General features: G+C 40.3%; 1 protein-coding gene across 3 annotated transcripts in view; it reads left to right on the forward strand.

The window, feature by feature from the left end:
- Cdk17 (cyclin dependent kinase 17) overlaps positions 1-18,333 on the forward strand; it is a 78,007-nt gene that overhangs the window by 35,404 nt on the left and 24,270 nt on the right. For 2 of the 3 annotated variants that reach the window (XM_029482418.1, XM_029482417.1), the window contains 2 exons: positions 12,315-12,461; positions 15,861-16,025. In XM_029482418.1, the coding sequence (XP_029338278.1) occupies positions 12,344-12,461; positions 15,861-16,025 (283 nt within the window). In that variant the 5' untranslated portion in view covers positions 12,315-12,343. Of the gene's footprint in view, positions 1-11,172; positions 11,220-12,314; positions 12,462-15,860; positions 16,026-18,333 lie in introns of those variants that run through there. The other variant, XM_021174696.2, reaches the window with a different exon arrangement.

An 18,333-nucleotide genomic window follows, 5' to 3' on the forward strand; every position in this document is an offset into this window, starting at 1 on the left:
TGTGTGTGTGTGTGTGTACCTGTACCAGAAGCTGGCGTTTGGTTACTTCCTCAGTTGCTCTCACACTTCTGGAGAGGAGATCTCTCATGAAAGCTGAGGCTTCCAGCTTTGGTCAGCCTGTCTGGATCCTCCTCCAGGGTTACGTTTCAGATGCCTGCTGAGCAGCTGGCTTCCTCTCGGGTGCCGGGGATCCAAGTAAGAGCTTCACATTTGCTCGGCAGAGTTGCCCACTGAGCACTGTACCCCAGCTGGGATGTACGGATTCCTCTTGTCAGGCTTCTCGTTGATAAGTCGAGGCCTCTTGTTCTTAGCCTCTGCTCACTACAAAGGTTTCATTTAGTTTTTCTTTGTTTGCTTCTTTTTGAGACAGAAAAGCACTCTGTAGTCCAGGATAGCCTAGGACTTACCATTTATCCCAGACTAGCTCTGAAGTCACACCAGTCCTCCTGCCTCAGCTTCCTGACTGTGGCGTTGTAGGCACGAGTCACTGCCCAACTGGGAGCTTTATTTTGCAGACACTGATTTGTTCCTTCTCTGACTTGCCCGAGGAGATAGCCATTTCACCCTCAGAACGTTCTCGGTCGCTCTATCGATGAGCAACTGAATATGGTGATCAGTTTCCAAGTGATAAGTTATACATCTACTTTCCCCCATTAATTACTTAATTATAAAATAACTGACCTTAAATCTGCCCTAATTCATTAAGTATAGCTCACATTTCTTTAGTGGTTAATAATAAATTCAGGAGTCTTCCACTAGCAGCCTTTGGACGAAGACATAGAACTCTCAGCTCTGCCTGTGCCATATCTGCCTGGATACTGCCATGCTCCCACCTTGATGATAATGGACTGAACCTCTAAACCAGTAAGCCAGCCCCAATTAAATGTTGTTTTTTTTCGCAATAAAAAAAATAATAATAAATTCAGGAGCTCATAATGTAATTACTGAATTGAACAATTCACTGTACCATTCAAACTGCCATTTTACTTGGTTACGTTTTTACGGTACCAAAGAAAATTCTATTACGCCAAAGATCTGTGCTTGTCTCTTGAAGGACATATTTAGAGAAAAAGAAGAAAAGCAGAAAACATTAAAAATATCATGAGATAAGGAAGGAAAAGAAATAAGATTAGAAAATACATATAGAGGTATGCTGAAAATGACAAACATTGACTATTAACAGAGAACAGCAACCTTTCAGCCAATGAGAATACAAAGGTGAATAAGGCGTACATTGAAGGGAAAAATGGCCTAAGTATGAAAGTAACGCAATACCTTTCACTAACCCTCATTAGTCTTTTCCTTTGGTGAATGTGGAGTAGATGGGAATTCACGGTTTCTATGTAGATGTCAAATTAGGACTTACTCAGCTTTTCCATTTCTGATTTTGAATTTCTGATTTTGTTTTATAAGATCTATAAAAGGCTATTTTTTCAAACTTTGTTTTTTTAAGTGTTTGCCCTTATTTAGAATTTACATAATTACCTCAGAACTCATAAGAAAAATACCAAGTGTTTTTAACTAGATTTTTATAAGTAAATATTTGCAAACCACTACTGCAAGTACGTAAAAATGAAGAAATAAAATCATGCAAGTGGTCTGGCTATTAATCTGTTTTTTAGTAGCCTCTGACACATGTTAGATTTGTGCGGTAGAGAGCAGGAGTCCTACAGACTGGAAACTGTTTCTTCTTTGCTCCATCCCTCCTTACACTGTGCCAAGAGAAAGTGTACCTGGGAGAAGTAGAGGGTTAGAAGGAAACTCAAGAGAGCCTTGTCTTCTTTATCCTCTCATTGTGTGACAGCCACAGAGCTACCCTGGTGGGAGCAGAGTGTCCATTGGTTCCACTGGATAGCTTTTGCGTGTCCATTGACCCATCCTCATCAAAGCGTAGTTAACATGAGCTCGTCATGTGCTCCTCAGATTGCTGCATGTGGCCATTGCTGAGCCCCTTGGCTTGAGCTCTTAGCTTCTCCTGTCCTGCTCACTCCTTTCAGAGGTTCAGTTCATAGGCTTTTTGTTTCAAGGCTCTGAGTTGTACAGACCTCAAACGTCCTCTTTGTTTCTTTCAGCTCTGTGCGATCCCTGCTTCCATAATAATCCATCTCTTCTCTTTTTCCTTTTCAATTCTGCAGTTCCTGGTTAGCAACAATTTACATTAAATTCTTGGGGCTGATGAGATGGCTCAGTAGGTAACGGTGCCTGCCACCCGGTCTGATGCCCTGAGTTCAGTCTCAGAGATCCAATGGTGGGAGGGGAGAACTGACTTCTGCAAGCTGTCTTCTGACCTCAGCACATGTGCCTGTTCACATACTCACACACACATCCACAAATACACAAATGTAATGAAAATATAGAAAAAGCTGCTAAATTATAGATGTGATGCTTGTTAACTCATATACTTGTCAAAATAATACGGCGCTACCAACCTGAGTGCCGGGAACAATATGAAGCTGCCTTCATATCGTAGTTACTGAGGCTCTCCACTATGGAGGCTTCTTTCTCTTCTGCTATTCAGCCCGGTAGGCTCTCCTATGGGCACAGAGGTGTCTGAGCATCTCCTTTTCATACTTCTGTTGTTCGCTCTTCTTACTGCAAGGTGGTTTGCTTGGTTTTGTTTCTTCTCTACCTAAGATCTATATACACAAAGCGCACAATGAATACTTTAACTAATGAGTGTGCTTGTGAAGGCAGAAGGTATCTGTTAACGGGATGAATCGCACTTTAACAGCTGACATCTAAACTTCCTCAGAGGTTGAATCCAAATCCTGATGTCATAAGTTGTATAAAAGCCCTCCAGACTCCACATCCCTGAGGCTTGACTGGGCCTTTCCACCTCGGTGTCTCCTGAGATCAAAGCTGCTCCTTCTTACTGGCCGTTCCTCACCAGTCCGTGTAAGGTGTTCCAGAGAAGAACAAACCAGTGTGCTGGGACACAGTCTGCTGGGACACAGTCTGCTGGGACAGTCTGCTGGGACACAGTCTACTTCCTTAGGCTTTTGCCTCTTGTGCTTTACTTTCAAATAAGTCTTCAAGCTTGCACTTTCCGTTCCTCAGCACTGGGCCCACATTAACACTGTATTCTTTGCTGCATTTAGTACTTTTTGATTTGGAACACCCTCCTCCCCCAAGTGGTTTCCAGGTCTCAAAGTTACAGTAATCTTGGCACATACACTTTTGCTGATTTCTCCATAACAATCTGGATTATAGACTTTAGTGTCTTCTGTGTTGACTCTGCGTTAAGATGGGTACCTCCATCTAACTATGAATAAAACAAATTTATAATTACTGTGTTAGCTTCCTGGTTTTGTTGCAGGATATTTTATCTATCTCAGGTTTATTGTTGGCTGACTGTTTTGGTGGTCTCAGTCTGTTACTGGCTGCCCTCTTCTTGGTGGCTTATGGTGAGGCGATCTATCCTGGCCATAGAGTGAAAACAGAGAGCAGAAGAATGGTTGGTGCCATCCTTTGATAGCAGGTCCTTAGAGACTCTCTTTTATCAGGCCCCACATCCTCTCAGTTCCGCCCCGTCCCAGTAGCCCGGTGGCTCTTTAATTGCTAGGCCTTTGGGAACATTTATCAACCAAACTAGAGAAATTACTTTTTAGTTCCTGCTTTTATTTCTCTTGTTGGTCTGTTCATCTACCAACTAGATAACTTGAATCACATATTTTGGGATTTTTAGGATTCAGAGGAGAACTTCTTTGAACATTTTGTATGTCTGATCAATATAATATATCCTCTCTGTCATCCCCAGTGCTAGATAACAGACCAACACCTTCCCTATCCCAAGTGGCTCCCAGCTACCTGTGTAACTCTACAAATGGGGGCCTGATGTTTGACCTCTGCCAGCATGACATGGCCCCTCAGCAGACATATGGGAACACACATAATTAAAAGTAATAATAAAATCAAATCTTAAAGCAAAAAAAAAAAAACCCAAACCACTGTTAAGTCAGTAGCCTGAGATTATAGTTGTTTAGCAGGATTGAAGAACATAAGCCTGTCCTTTTGACCTTGATTATTAAAGTATGTTTATTCCCTTCAGATTTTTGATCTCCTGTTAATTTTTAATTATGCCCATCTATTCCCAATATTTTATAAACTTATTACCACTGTTTTGTTTTGGTTTTTTTTTTTTTTGATAATTTGTGCAGAATTATAGTAGTCACAGTTCATGGCTCATGATGTACAGTTACATGTTATGAAAATATCTTTTAGTCTTCTTCAGTCAATAAAAACGTTGTATACATTTATTTACTAAGTCAGTGGTTCTCAACCTTCCTAATGCTGTGACTCTTTAATGCTGTGGTGACCCCCAGTCATAAAATTATTTTCATTGCTACTTTATTGCTGTGATTTTGCTACTATTATAAATAATAATCTGCAAGTTGAGAACTTGTGATCTAAGCAATACTTTATTTCTAGTTTTATGAAAGCATTATCAATCCAAGGTTCCGTTTTGATAAGAATGTCAATCCTGGGCAGGGACACAGTGTCTTAGTTTTCCCTGTATGCTTTTCCTCAGGCTTCCTCTTCCCTTGCTCTGACAGGGCCCACAGATTAACCCTGTGTTCTTGGACGTGTTTCCATCACGGCTACTTTTTGATTTAGACCCCACCCCACCCCCTGCCCCACACATACCGAAGTGGTTTCCAGATCTTGAAGTTATAGTAGTTAATCAGCAGTGGAGTGCATTTGATTGATCCTCAATACCAAAGAAAAGGAGGTGAGCTGTATCTTTGAGTTATAGCGGAGGAATTTAAGTTTTTATCAGACAGTAGTGTTTCACCATGCACTGTAAGTGGTGATTAATTTTAAACTATAGGACGTAGTCATGAGAACAAGCATTTTAAAAATGATTCTTTATCTTTCAGTAAACTCCTGGTTTTATGATTTTAAAATTACATTTTAAAAGTTAATTTTTTAAAAAATGTGTACTGGTGTTCTTTCTGCACGTATATCTGTGTTCCATAGGTGTGCCTAGTACCCTTGAATGGTTGTGATCGGCAGCCATATGGGTGCTGGGTGGGAATTGAACACGGGTCCTCTGGAAGTGTAGCCTGTGCTCCTAACTATTGAGCTACCTCTCCAGCTCCTAAAGTCACAAAGAGGATTTGGCAAAATAGGTGTAGCCAGAGTACATTATTAAATAGAAAATTTGTTTCATTTATAAATGATGTTCCACTGTTCTCTGTCCATTTTTTCTTTTGTTTCTATGTGTGTATCGGGGTAGGGCACACTTTAAATAGTTACAATCACTCTTTCGGTTCTGTCCAGTGAGACGATGATGATCAAAAGCAGCAGATGACTTTTCTAGATTATTTTCTGAATTCCCTGAAACTAAGCAGCTGTTTAAAAACAGAATCCCCTTTGTGGAAACTTACTGTCAACCAATTGATTAATCATCATGAGAACGTATCTTAAATTTGAAGATTTTAAAAGTCAGATTTTAATTGTATTTAAATTTTAACCTATTGACTAGTAAACAATATATTTGAAAATTTGCTTAAAGAAAATAATAAACTTCTTGTAGAACTAAAAACATTATCTTTTTAAGTTCTGAGGATTTGGGGTTGTGATTTATTGAACTTACTGGGGGCTCTGCTTTTAGAGAAAACTGACCCTTCTCCCAGGAGCTAAGACTTACCCTTGACTAGGGGCAGACCTGTGTTCCACTTCCCTCTCCCCACTGGATCTTGGTCTGTTTTAGGCTCACACGGGTTTTAGGCTCAGTCATCGGTACCATATGCATAGCTGCTCCGCTGTGTTCAGAAGACACTTTCTTTCTATTCATCTACCTCTCCTGCCTCTTACTGCTCTTTCTGCTCCCTTTCCCACAGTGAGCCTGGGAAGGAGGGAGGGAGGGAGGGAGGAAAGGAAGGAAGTATGGATGTTCTGCAGTCTCTAGTCTCTTACTCCCTATAACTTACTCTACTTACCCTGCTGCTTGTGGACATGTGCTGAAAACAGGCTTCTCTGATGACATGCTTCAATCACTGTCATAATGATAGGTCATTGGGAGTTGGTTTAATACTCAGTCCCCTTAGCAGAATAGTAGTAGTAGATTCCCTCCCAGAGTCTATGGTCTGTCTAGCCACAGATTCTTGGCCAGGTATGGGTTTCATCTTGTAGAGCAGGCCTTTAATCCAAGCAGAGTGGCTGGTTACTCCTAGGATATTCATGCCAGTATTAGATCCGTGCACGTCTTGCCAGGCTGGTTGTTATTGTAATCCACACAGTTCAGTCCACCGGGCAATGCTGAGGACTGTGAAACTAGCCAGAAGAGATGACGCTCCCAGGATGGCACTAGCTTGCTTTCTCCATATGGTTGGTGTCTTCAGCAATGCGGTCATATCTCAAGACTTGGAGGATAAGGAAGAACACTGACACTAGCTTGTAATGTTTGAAGACCTTTGGGCCCTGGGCTGCGGGGACCCACGGCCTGGTACATGTGTGAAGGTCAAAGGACAACTTGCTGGACTTATTTCTTTTCTTTTATCACATGGTCTCTGGAGATCAAATTCAGGTCATCAAGCTTGGCTTGGTGGCAAGTGCCCTGACCAGCTGAACCATCTCACCAGCCCCAAGACATTTTTGGGTTTTGTTACATGGTTTTAATGCTGGGGTTTAGATACACCTATTTTCTTTTGTCTGTTTTGAGGTAACTCTCGCATGTGGCATAAGAGTCCAACCTCCCTGAATTCCATGAGAGAGACTGATTTTCCCAGCACAGTTGTAGGAAAGACTGTCTTGATGGTTGGTTTGGGCTCTTAGTTCTACGGCTTAGGTGTATGTGTTACCTCTGATGCAAGTATTACAGTGTTTGATTACTGCAGTGTTTCAGCACTTTGTAGTAACGAGAATAGCCCTCTAATTTTCTAATATTTTTAGAACATTACAATTATCCAGGGCCCTTGGAATGCCATATAAATTTTAGGGTATGTTCTGTTTTTGAAAAAAACACCACTGGACTTTTGATTGGGACCATATTGAATATGTAGATCCCCCTTGAGCCATAGTTTTAATTGGTTTGTCTTCTAGTCCATGAAAATGGGTTGTATTTTCATTTACATACATCTTATTGAGCTTTATTCAACAGTATTGTTTTAGTTTTTAGCATTTGTCTGTTATCTCATTGCATAACTCGTAAGGATTTATCTTTTTAATACTATTTAAATTACTGTTATAACTGTTTGCTTTTTATGTGTGAGTGTATGTGTGTGTGCTGTACGTGCACATGTGTGGGCATGGGTGGAGCCATCTAGCTTGCTTTTTGAGAGAGAATGTCTCACCAATAAATATATCTTGTCCTGGACTTTTCTTCATTGCATTAATTTGTTCTCCTTGGATGTTAGAGATCTACTTAAATTGTACTTTTCCAAGAGTAAGTGGATATTTCTGGAATATTTGTTGACTTTATTAGGTTACTCACTTTCTTTTTTTTTTTGTTTTTTTTGTTTTTTTGGGTTTTTTGGGTTTTTTTTGTTTTTCGAGACAGGGTTTCTCTGTGTAGCCCTGGCTGTCCTGGCACTCACTTTGTAGACCAGGCTGGCCTCGAACTCAGAAATCCGCCTGTCTCTGCCTCCCGAGTGCTGGGATTAAAGGCGTGTGCCACCACGCCCGGCTGGTTACTCACTTTCTGGTCCATAATTCATAGAATTTTCTTATGTTCTTGTTGATTGAAATTGGTACTAATACCCTCATTTTTTCAATTGTGTTTATATATTTGTGTGTGGCACTTGAACTTGTGTGTGGAGGTAAGGGCGACCTTGAGGGTCTCTTCTTTCCTTCCCTGTGTGCGTCTGGGGATAAAAATCAATCCCTTGTCTCGGCCGCAGGTCCCCTATGGATGTGAGCCATCTCACTCTCTCACTAGTGTGTTTTCTAAGTCAGTGTAACATTTTCAAAGAACCCAATTCTGTTCTATGGTGTCTCCGCTCTGCTCTTACTGTGGCCCTCTACTAGTTAGTTTCCACTTTAATTGGATCTTTGCTTTCTAATTCCATAAAGTGTCCCATTTGGATACTAATTTGAGGTTTGCTTTTGATGTAGACAGTGCAGCTAGAAGTTTTCTTGATGCTTAGCTCTACACTGTAAGTTTGGGTGTATTGTGTTAGTGTTTTCATTTGTTTTAAGGTATATTCTGTAGTCGTGAGTTCTGTAGTGTATTAGTTAGGATTGTTTTGTTTTTACATATTTGTAAATTTTCCTTGTTTGATACTTAGCTTCATTTTACTAAATTCAGAAAAAGATAGACACACACACACATACACACACACAAATACACACACACACACACACACACACACGTATCTCAGGAGTAGAGCCCCTGCTTCGCATGTATATACATATCCCTGGGTCTGATACTAAAAAAGGAAAGCCGTGTTTTCAGTCTGTTTTGTGGTCTTGAGGTCTGGTCTGCAGTGCGTTGTGTGAACACTTGGGAAGAGTTAGTATGCACGGTTGTTAGATGCCTTAATCTCTCTCTAATTTCCAAAGTATAGTTATGTGGAATATAGTATTCTTGGTTAACATTTTCTTTGTCTTTCTAATATATAAATATGCTGTTCCTGTCCTTTTAATTTCTAATATATCACCAGCCTTTCATCATGTTAAGAAACCCTTGTGTAGATTAAGTAGCTTCATTCTGACTACTTCAGGATTTCTTTCTGTGGGATTTCTATATTTTTAGTAAAGAAGTGTCCCAGTGTGGGGGTCTCTTTGTATTCTTGCTAGGCTTTGGATATTCACGTCTTTGTCGTTGGAGTTGGGAAGTTTGAGGTCAACATTAATTTTTTTAAATGTATTTGTCTCCAGTTTTGCTGTCCTTCTAGAATTTTCAGGATCCTGGTATTCATGTGTGTACTTGTGTGACAGGGTCCCAAATGTCCCTTGTGCTCAGCTTTTTATTTTGCTTGCTAGAATTTCCTTCGTTGTTTGACAAAATAAATACTAAATTGTACCAGTGTAGATTATGGGTAAGTGGAGCCTTCCCTGCTGTGTCTTATTACTCAGATGCACTACAGTAAGAAGTTATGTGCGCCCCCTCATGGATCTACTTAAGCCCACCAAGGTGTATTTAATGCTCTGTGTTAGCTTGTTTTCTATCTCTAAAGTTCCTTTTCTTGAAAAACAGGACATCCGTATTAATAATTTCCCACTTTCCATCCTTGCCCCAGGCCTTGGAACTTTTATTTTAGTTTTGTTAGCTTGTTTGTTTGTTTTTATGATTTTGTCTACCGTTATGAAGATATTTTTACAACCTTGTTTTCATGCCAAATTTATATTTTGCATTTGCAGCATAATTCCATTTGGACTAACCACTTTGTAGGTGCTCATTAGCCACATCGGCCTATATTTTGGGTAGCCAAACTCAGTACTATATTAAAATGTAGCAGCTATATATAATTGATCTATGTTATGTGTTATTATTTTATACTTCTTTGTCATTCTAGAACAATAGGCAAGATCTGTGACCAGTAAACTTGAAAAAATGTCATGTCATGGTTCCACAATGATACTATATAGTTGGATAGACACGAGGGACCATATGACTACATTAGAGACAGTAGTGGCTGAAATACCGATAGGCATTTGATCTGGCTTGAGGGTTGGCTTTGAGTGGTGCTTAGCATGCATGAGGTACTGGGTTTGATCTTCAGCACTGAAAATAATTTCCTGTTGTGACTTAGTGTCAAGTGTATAGAAACACTCATCACACATGCAGTATTCTAAGGGCTTACAGATTTTCTCTCACAGATGAGGTTCTCTGCAGACCATATAGGGTTGATGTAGTACCCAAGCCTGCTTAGTTACTCCTCTGCTGGGTCTGGCACTGCTTTAACCTTAGAAAGAAGGGCTTCTGTAGTGCTGGCTCTTTTGTTGTTCTTGTTCCTGTCATTTGTCTTCTGAGAAGGCCTCACTCTGTAGCTCCAGTCTCTCAGTGAGGCCCATACTGTCCAGGGCCTAGCATCTGCCAACCTCCCAGGTGCTAAGACTATAGAGAAACAAAATGGTAGTTGGAAGTTGTGTAATTTACCTTAAAGAACTAAGATGTAGAAGCAGATGTCCTGAATTAGTTACTGTCGTGGTAGAGCTATTTGAAAGGAGCAGCTACAGAAGTGAAGCTGATACATTTAGGATGACAGGTACATGACATTTAGGATGTGTCTACAGCTGGCACGTTTAGGCCGTGTCTTACAGTTAGCATGTTTCTTTCGGATTGAGTTTAGCATACTGGGCTGCTTCCCATTGACATCTTATACTGCCTTGGCTAACGCACACCAAAGCCTCCATTTTGCCTATGGTGGAATAACTAAGTGAACTGAAGTCCTGCTGAAACTACTAGGAATGCTGGGAGGTGGGGGTGGGGGCCTTGAGACAATTTTGGAAGTATATAAGCCTGTCCAAACTTGAGATTCAGGAGGGCAGGGAGGGAGACACTGTATTTCTGATGTTGGTAAGTTAGTTAACAACCTTTAAACTGTTCTCTTTAAACTGTGGGAGGATGAAGCTGAACAGGGCGTAAGAGCTAAAAACAACTAGGGAAAGTGCAGAGCCTCAACTGCCCTGTCTTTGTTTTTGTATATTTTATTTTAAATATTTTATATATTTATATATGTAATCATTATCTATTTTACTTAACAGCCTCCGCTGCTGTTATTCTGCATTAGATTTAGTGTTGGAGTCCCTTGCAGGACCTTACCATAGAAGGGACAGTATTGTGGGAGTGAGTGCAACTCTCAGTGTCTGAGCTCAGGCCCCAGCAGTTTCTGTCCTTCGTTGGATTGTGCTCTATCGCTGACCTGCTTCTGCTTGGATATCCAGCTAGGGAAGATAAGTAAAGCCTCTGTAGAGGAAGGTAGCCACATCTGGAACCTCTGCATCCCTCCAGTTTCACCTCGTCATCCACATAGTGTCTGACAGTCAGTAAAATACTGCTACCCACACAGCAAGAAGAGAAAAACGTCAGCAGCAGAAACAGGTCAATAGGTTGTACAGACCAGACAGTGGGGTTAGAGACAGGAACTTTAAAACACGGTGATGAGTGTGTTCATGAAAATAGACGCTGAAGCTGAGAGTTTCACCAGAGAACTGGAATCTATAGAAAAGAATCAAATGGGGGTTCTATAACTGAAAAAATGAGCAGCACAGCAAGCGGATGGGTGGAGTCACGGGCTAGACACAGCTGAGAAGGATGGACGGTAAACTGGACCGTAAGTTCCTAGACACTCGGCACAGACTCATCCCAAGCTATGCCATGGTTGCTCTTGAGTCTCCCTAAGCCATGTGTCTTAAGACTGGAGTTGGAGAGGAAGAGAAACTGTATTAGATTGTAGTTGTAATACTTGACTTTTAATGTGTGTTGCTTCATGTTTTATTATGGTGATGGTTTTTAAATTACAGTAAATACCTACTGGGTAGTGATCAAATACTAAGTTATCAGTTCTAAATTTGTATTTGTGTTCTCCAGACTTTGAGCAACAAAACCTTTCTATGAGTCACCTGTTGAGCAAACCTAGGGTATACCGTTAGGATGAGAAATTGAGCAAACCACAGATGGAGAACAACCACAGCTGGGTTTATTTTTAGCCTTGGGTAAAGGCCCTTGTTTTTATTTAGGATAGTTTGCAAGGTGCTCTGGTCAGTTTGCTTATTACATGTAGGCCATAAAGAGCAGACACTAAGGTAAATGACCGAGTTTCTTAGGGGGGCAGTTGCTTTGCTTTTCAGTTAGTAAGGCGCCACTGACAGGGAAAATACTACCAGTTGCATTCGACGTCGTATAAGTTGTAACATGCATCCTGATTTCAGAAATGTTTTGAATTGAAAAAAAAAAGCTAATATTAATATTAATCTCACCTCTGAGTCTTTAGTTCTTTTGCTTGGTATTTGATGGTTCGCTCAGGGAAGGTCTCTGAGCATTTTCCTACCGTGAGAATGGGATAGGCCACGGATCTGACTGGTTCTGGATGTGGTTGAGACTTGTGCCTGGACCTAAGCGTCAGAGTAACAGTTGCTCTCAGAGTTTGCAGGGGGCGTGGTCCAGGGACTTTCATCCCTTCTTAAGGGCTCACTGTTGAGTTCCATAAAAAGTGTGGCCCTCTGTTGATGCCAACTAAATAGAGCATTAATTAGACTATGTCTTTTTAAACAAAAAGTTTAGATTCTGTGATGTTTGCTGGAAATGAGAATCCCTTAATAGATTCCTATTTTGAAGGTAAACTCTAAACCTAGAGTGATTTTTTTCTTCAGCAATAAAGTATTTAAAACTAATGTTTTTTGTTTGTTTGTTTGTCCTTTACCTTCAGAATTTTTCAAACCACATCCAACTGATAGGATGAAAAAGTTTAAGAGGAGACTGTCCCTCACGCTCAGGGGAAGCCAGACTATCGATGAGTCGCTATCGGAGCTGGCTGAGCAGATGACCATAGAGGAGAGCAGTAGCAAGGACAACGGTAAGTATCTGGGGGGAGAGACTCAATTACCTTATAAATTCACTCAAGGCTTCTCTGCAGATACGCTGACTATGGCAGTTTTGTTTATCTGTGGTTACTTGGAAACAGGAGACTGACCTGACTGTGCTTGGCTGATGGCATGTCCTGTTCTCCTCCCAGCCTGCAGCATCCTTGGTCACCTACTCCCAGGAGTGCCTTTATGTTTTTACCAGTTCTCCGGTTCTCATGCTATAACTTTATACCAGTTGTTAAGTAACTATTGGTAAATTATCATTTAAATATTTGTATCAAATTTCCTGAGTTAATACAGGATAGTAAGGTTGTAAGATTCCTGTCTGTGACTTTATTATATATAGTCTTACAGCATTCTAGATCTGTATTGACTGACTTCATAGATTACAAGGATCATCAGATGAGGGAGTCTGTTTTCTTATTTTATATACCATCGTATGTCCATTGTACTGAGAACTCCTCTGATGGAGACAAAGTCGTTATCTTTCATTTGACAGTTCTTTTTACAATACAAAGTAGTAGTGTATAAATTTTAATGTAACAATTTAAAGAGGTTATTAAATTGAACTAAAATGTAAACTGGTGAACGTTTTAGAACACTGTTATATACTCAAAGCCAAAATAAACCTAGGAATGTCCTAGTGATCAGGAAGGAGATTAAAAACAGCCAATAATGAGCCATGGTTTTCGGTGTCTGCGGAGCTCCCTTGTCTGAGCTTAAAAATCTGGTTCGAGATCTCTGGCGGTGGTCAAAGCATGCTCACCTGCTTCATTGCAGGGGAAGGCTTGTGGGTTGAGAGACGAATGGTTGTGCAGGTTAGCAGTCATGGTCTGGGACCGTGGATGCCCTAAGGCACTGCAGTACTGCTTCACCCACTCGGGGAAGTCAGTTTATCCTACACAGGTTTCATAGACCTTGCCTTTCTTCCTCAGACATCATTGTTTGCTGAACACTGTCCATCTTGTTGGCAGAGCCAAGGTGACCTTGCGTCTGTTCTTGTGGTCTGTCTTGGTTTTCTAATGTTTTCCTTGATGGTCTGGGTTTTTGACAAGAGCGGAGAAAAATGAGCTCAGTAAGAAATTCAAGACAATAATTTGGTTATCATTTTATACACAGGGCAAAATTTATATTTGTCTCAAGTCTTGAAGATGATTTTGTAATATTTAATCCTCTTCTAAGAGAATCTGCTAGATACATGGAGCAGAACCCTGCTATTCTCAGATTCCCATTGAATTCTTGGTGGCAGTAATGGCTGACTCCAGCTTGCTTATTCTTGTGCTAGAAATTCTGACCAACATGTTTGCCAGTGATGTTCAGAGATAAAAGAGGCACGGTGTCCACCATGGTAGGTGGTTTTTGGAGCACATTCCTCTGAGTATTTGATTCCCAGACAAACGTTTTTATTAAAACTGAGTAATGGACGATACACTGACATTTTAGAGCTAATGAACAATTTAGCTCTAATTGGATGTTTTCTGGAATATTTTGGTAATTATCTTAAAACATGGCTAGTTTATAACACGTGGTGAGATGTTAAAAATATCCAATATTTTGAAAATAGTGTAAGCTGTCTATTTGTGACAGACCTTAAAAAAGAAAGACTTAGGAGCACTGTCTTCCTCCTCAGAGAGACCTGTAGTCGCACACAGACAGAGACCTTACCTACCATAGTCAGTTGCTGCTCGTTCTCTGTGTAATGTGGGCTTCATCAGTAATTCACAGGCATTTGGAGAGTTTGTTTGCTTTCCCATGCTGTTTTTAGCCTAAGAACTCCATAAGCTAGGTTGCACACAGAGATAGAGCCTGTGTCAGAGTACTCTGCAAGAATGTATGTAGAGTGTGCTATTTAAAAGTGTTACACGTCACGTAATCAACTTAGAAAGCAAGAGCGAGTTGTCTAGTTTGAAACAGTGAACATTCTAGCTTAATAAGTGAAATAGTTTGTAATTTCTCCGAGTAAACTGCCTCAGACCAATTTTTGATCTGTCTCTAGTTCGATCAAGAGCTCTGTTATACTTGCATACTATATAGACATGTATACAATAACAAAATGGAGACGTACACACTTGCAGGATTTTAAATATCTTAGAAAAACTAAATGGGCATGGTACTTTTATCTACGGTACTATCCCGTCAATTAGAATTTGAGAGATTTTTGTAATTTTAATAACTGTATCCCACCTTGAAGGCTAAAGTTAGTTAGAAATGTTGTGCTATAATTGTAATTTAAAGTACATCGTGCAGCTGTGATGTGTGCATGGTGTCTGATGGATCAAATCCATAAAGGAAGAATCCTGAATTTTATGTTCTGAATTGGTAGTGAGAATGTAAAAATAAGCTTAAAATTGTTAATCTTGGCCACTTTACACATATTGGCCCTAAATTGGAACAGCTATATTTAAATATAAATTGAAAATTTATAAATGGAAGAATAAGAAAGTATTCCTAAAGTGCCTTCTATGAGAGATAACTCAAAAATTATGTCTTTAATTAATTAATTAGTGTATTTAGTTAGTTAGTTAATTTTTGTAGCTCGAGACTTTGATGTTGGGGCTCACACATGCTAGGCCAGCACTGTATCACTAAACCATAGTCCCAGCCCTGAGTCTTTAGTCTTTTTAAATTGTCGAAATTATTTAAAATCGTCAAAATTAATTTATTTCTTTGTCTCTAAAAGTTGAGCATAGAATTAGCATATAGACCAGCAGTTTCATTTTTAGGGATATTCTCAATAAAATCAGAGTAGGTGTTCAAGCAAAGCCCTGCTAAGATCCTTCCTCATATATGGCTAACCGATTAGTAAGTATTCTACTGTAAGATGTTTCTGCTTAGCAATGGGTCTTTGCTTATTTAAAGATTCTTTATATAACAGAATACCATATTTGAAGTGATAATCTTAGCTTCCATACTGAGATACACTTAAGTTTTTCTGTCTTATTCACTAATTGACATACTGCTCTGAATGTCTAGTAATCGAGGTATAGATTAGATGCCTTTTGCTAAGAATTACATGTGTTATATTCAACAGCATATTTAACCCTGTGTGTGACACATGGTAGTCATGGTCAGTCAGCACATAGAGGCCTGGATTGCAAATAATTTTAAGATTAGAGTAATTTGACAGGATACCTGGGGGGGCATATTAGTAACTGTTAACCAGTTTTGGTCATTGGACCAACCTAAGTTGTTAAGGTATTTTCTAGAAATGTATGTTCATAGAAATTCATTCTAACTATTGCACTTTGAATGAATCGCTAAAGAATTGAGCTTACGTGTAAATGATCTCTGTTACAGCCTTGTGTTTTGTTCTGTTTTCTTAACCCTTCTCTTGTGATCCTGACTCTTGGGACGGCTATGGAATGATTCTTGGATGCCGTGAACCACAGAGCCCATTGTGAAGAATGGCAGGCCGCCCACGTCTCACAGCGTGCATTCCTTCCTCCATCAGTACACAGGCTCCTTCAAGAAGCCCCCGTTGCGGAGACCCCACAGTGTTATTGGAGGAAGCCTTGGTTCCTTCATGGCAATGCCCAGGAATGGAAGCAGACTAGGTAATGTGCTTATTGCTCTGTTGTGTTTAAGTCTGCTTCTAGGACATGTGCACTGAGTGTCATTGTATGAACAAAGCCAGCCTCTGTCATTGTCAGATTTCCTCTAGTCATGTAGAGACCAGGTGAGGACTGGAAGGGTAGCAGAAAGATAAGGGCTGCTAACACAGCAGAGAATGGCGTTTGCTTGTCTGTTCATGCAGAGTGGGTGCTGCTTCAGAAGCTCTTCAGTTAATTACTGCATATTGACAGTACAAGAAGTAGATTATCACCTGACTGCTTATTCTTTTGCCATTATGTGCTTTTGAAATATCCAGGAAAGATACCTGCAAGTTTTTATGTATTTTATGTCTCTCGTCTTTTTTGGTAGTGTGGTGTATTATGTTTTGATTTAGAAGTCATTTTAAATATAGATGTTTCATTGTCTCATTAGATATATTGTATCCCACTGTTTCCTTTATTTATTGCCGCAGTAGGTTACTTCCCGGTTCGTTTCCCTAATTTTAAGACTGTGAGCCTCTCTACAGTGTGGCTTCATCTGTGAGAAACGTGCCAATGTCCCTGCTGGCACAGCACAGAGAATGGCGCGCTGGAGGCGTCTTAAGCTGGTTCATGAGAGATGTGGGTCCCAGTCAGTTGTTAAACATAGCTACTGTTATAGTTTATATTGTACAGGGTTAGAGTTAAGCTAAAGTAAAAACCAAAGGTAATGAGTACTCCAGAGTCCTTGCCTCCAGTTGGTTTCCTGTCCCGGTCATCCATTCTCTGAGGTAATGTTATTTGCATCGTGTGTCAATAGTGATGACACTGTGTAATGATCAGTGCCATTGCATTTTTCTGGACAGTGTCACTGGTCCAGTAACACTGTGCCAATAATTTGAAGTCAGTCACGAGGGAGTATTTATTTATGTTTAAGAAATCAGGTTTTGGCTTGGAATTTTGTTGGCTGTGTAGTCAAGAGTGAGTTATGTTTTAGGTTTTATGGACTGGAGTCTGTTGCATATTCTTTTTCTGTGTGTAGTAAGCCTTTTAAAATGCAAGAAACATTTTTAGTTCAGGAGCAATGTAAAAGCATCTGTTCTTGAGACTCTTGGTCTCCAGTTAAGAAAGTAACACTAAAAACATTAGTAATGCTGATCAAATTTATCAGTGCATCATGCAAGTGGCAGAAGCTTGACTAAGCAAGCATCCTCTAGTTCCTGATACGCTTCACGTTTCATCGAAGCCCTTCGTCCCACTCAGGAGACAGTGAAGATCTGACACGGGCCTTCACTCTCTCACCTCGCTGTATCCAGAAGGAGGCAGAAACAGCTGTGCTTGTTACCGTGACTGCTCTCCTGGCTGAGTCCAGTGGAACTCAGTGTTTATTCCTATCTGAGATGGTACCTTTGCTTGGCATCCTTGTAGGGCAGGACTGGTTGGTTCTGTTTGCTTACTGGTTGCTTGTTAGTTCTGGGGAACTGAACCTGCTGCCTCATTAAGGCATGCTTCAGAAGTGCTGAGTCACTGAGCTTACATGGCTTTCCCAGTTTGTCCAGGCAGGTCTTGAACTTGTGCACTGCTCTCAGCAGGGTTTTGATACGTTAGAGAGCACAAACTTAGCTTTGTAGTAGACACTCAGCAAGTAGTGCTTGGAACTCCAGACAGCTTCTTGCTGGCCTCTCTGCTCCATTCTGCTGCCTTAGTTCCAGAGTTACAGGCGTGCCACCACATCTGGCTTTTTACTGGTGGGTAGCAGCTTTGTAAATATTTTAAAGACTGTTCTATGAGTTAGTTCTGTTTTCTTGTTGACACATCTAATGAGAGAATAGTCATAAGAAGCTAAAGACCGGGTTTCTAGTCCAGCTGTGTGCCTAAGTCTACAAGTAGGTTACTTTTAAAGTCTCTATCTCCTGGAATCTGGAAAATAGGCAAAGTTACAGTAATTTCAAGAACTGTGTCAAGTCTGTAATTTTATTCAATTCTTGGCAATAACTTGAATTATTTTCCTTGTAAAATTTTTCATACTTTGAAAACGTGGAGAGATGTCCTTTTCCTGCCTCTCTCTCCCTAGTGCTTGTGCCACAGTGCTGATACCATAGTTTGCTCTGTATTGCTATGAGAAACACCATGATCAAAAGCAATTTGTTGAGAGGGTATTTTTTCTTTTTCTTTTGTTCTTGTTTTTTGACTTAAACATTCCTGTCACAGTCCATCATTGAAGGGGAAACAAAGGGAGGAAAAGCAAGGGAGGAACCTGGAGACAGCAACTGAAGCAGAGACCATGGCGGAGTGCTGCTTCCTTCCTTGCTACCCATGGCTTGCTCAGCTT

The sequence above is a fragment of the Mus caroli genome, chromosome 10 (assembly GCF_900094665.2).
Source record: "Mus caroli chromosome 10, CAROLI_EIJ_v1.1, whole genome shotgun sequence".
In the NCBI taxonomy this organism is placed as follows: domain Eukaryota; kingdom Metazoa; phylum Chordata; class Mammalia; order Rodentia; family Muridae; genus Mus; species Mus caroli.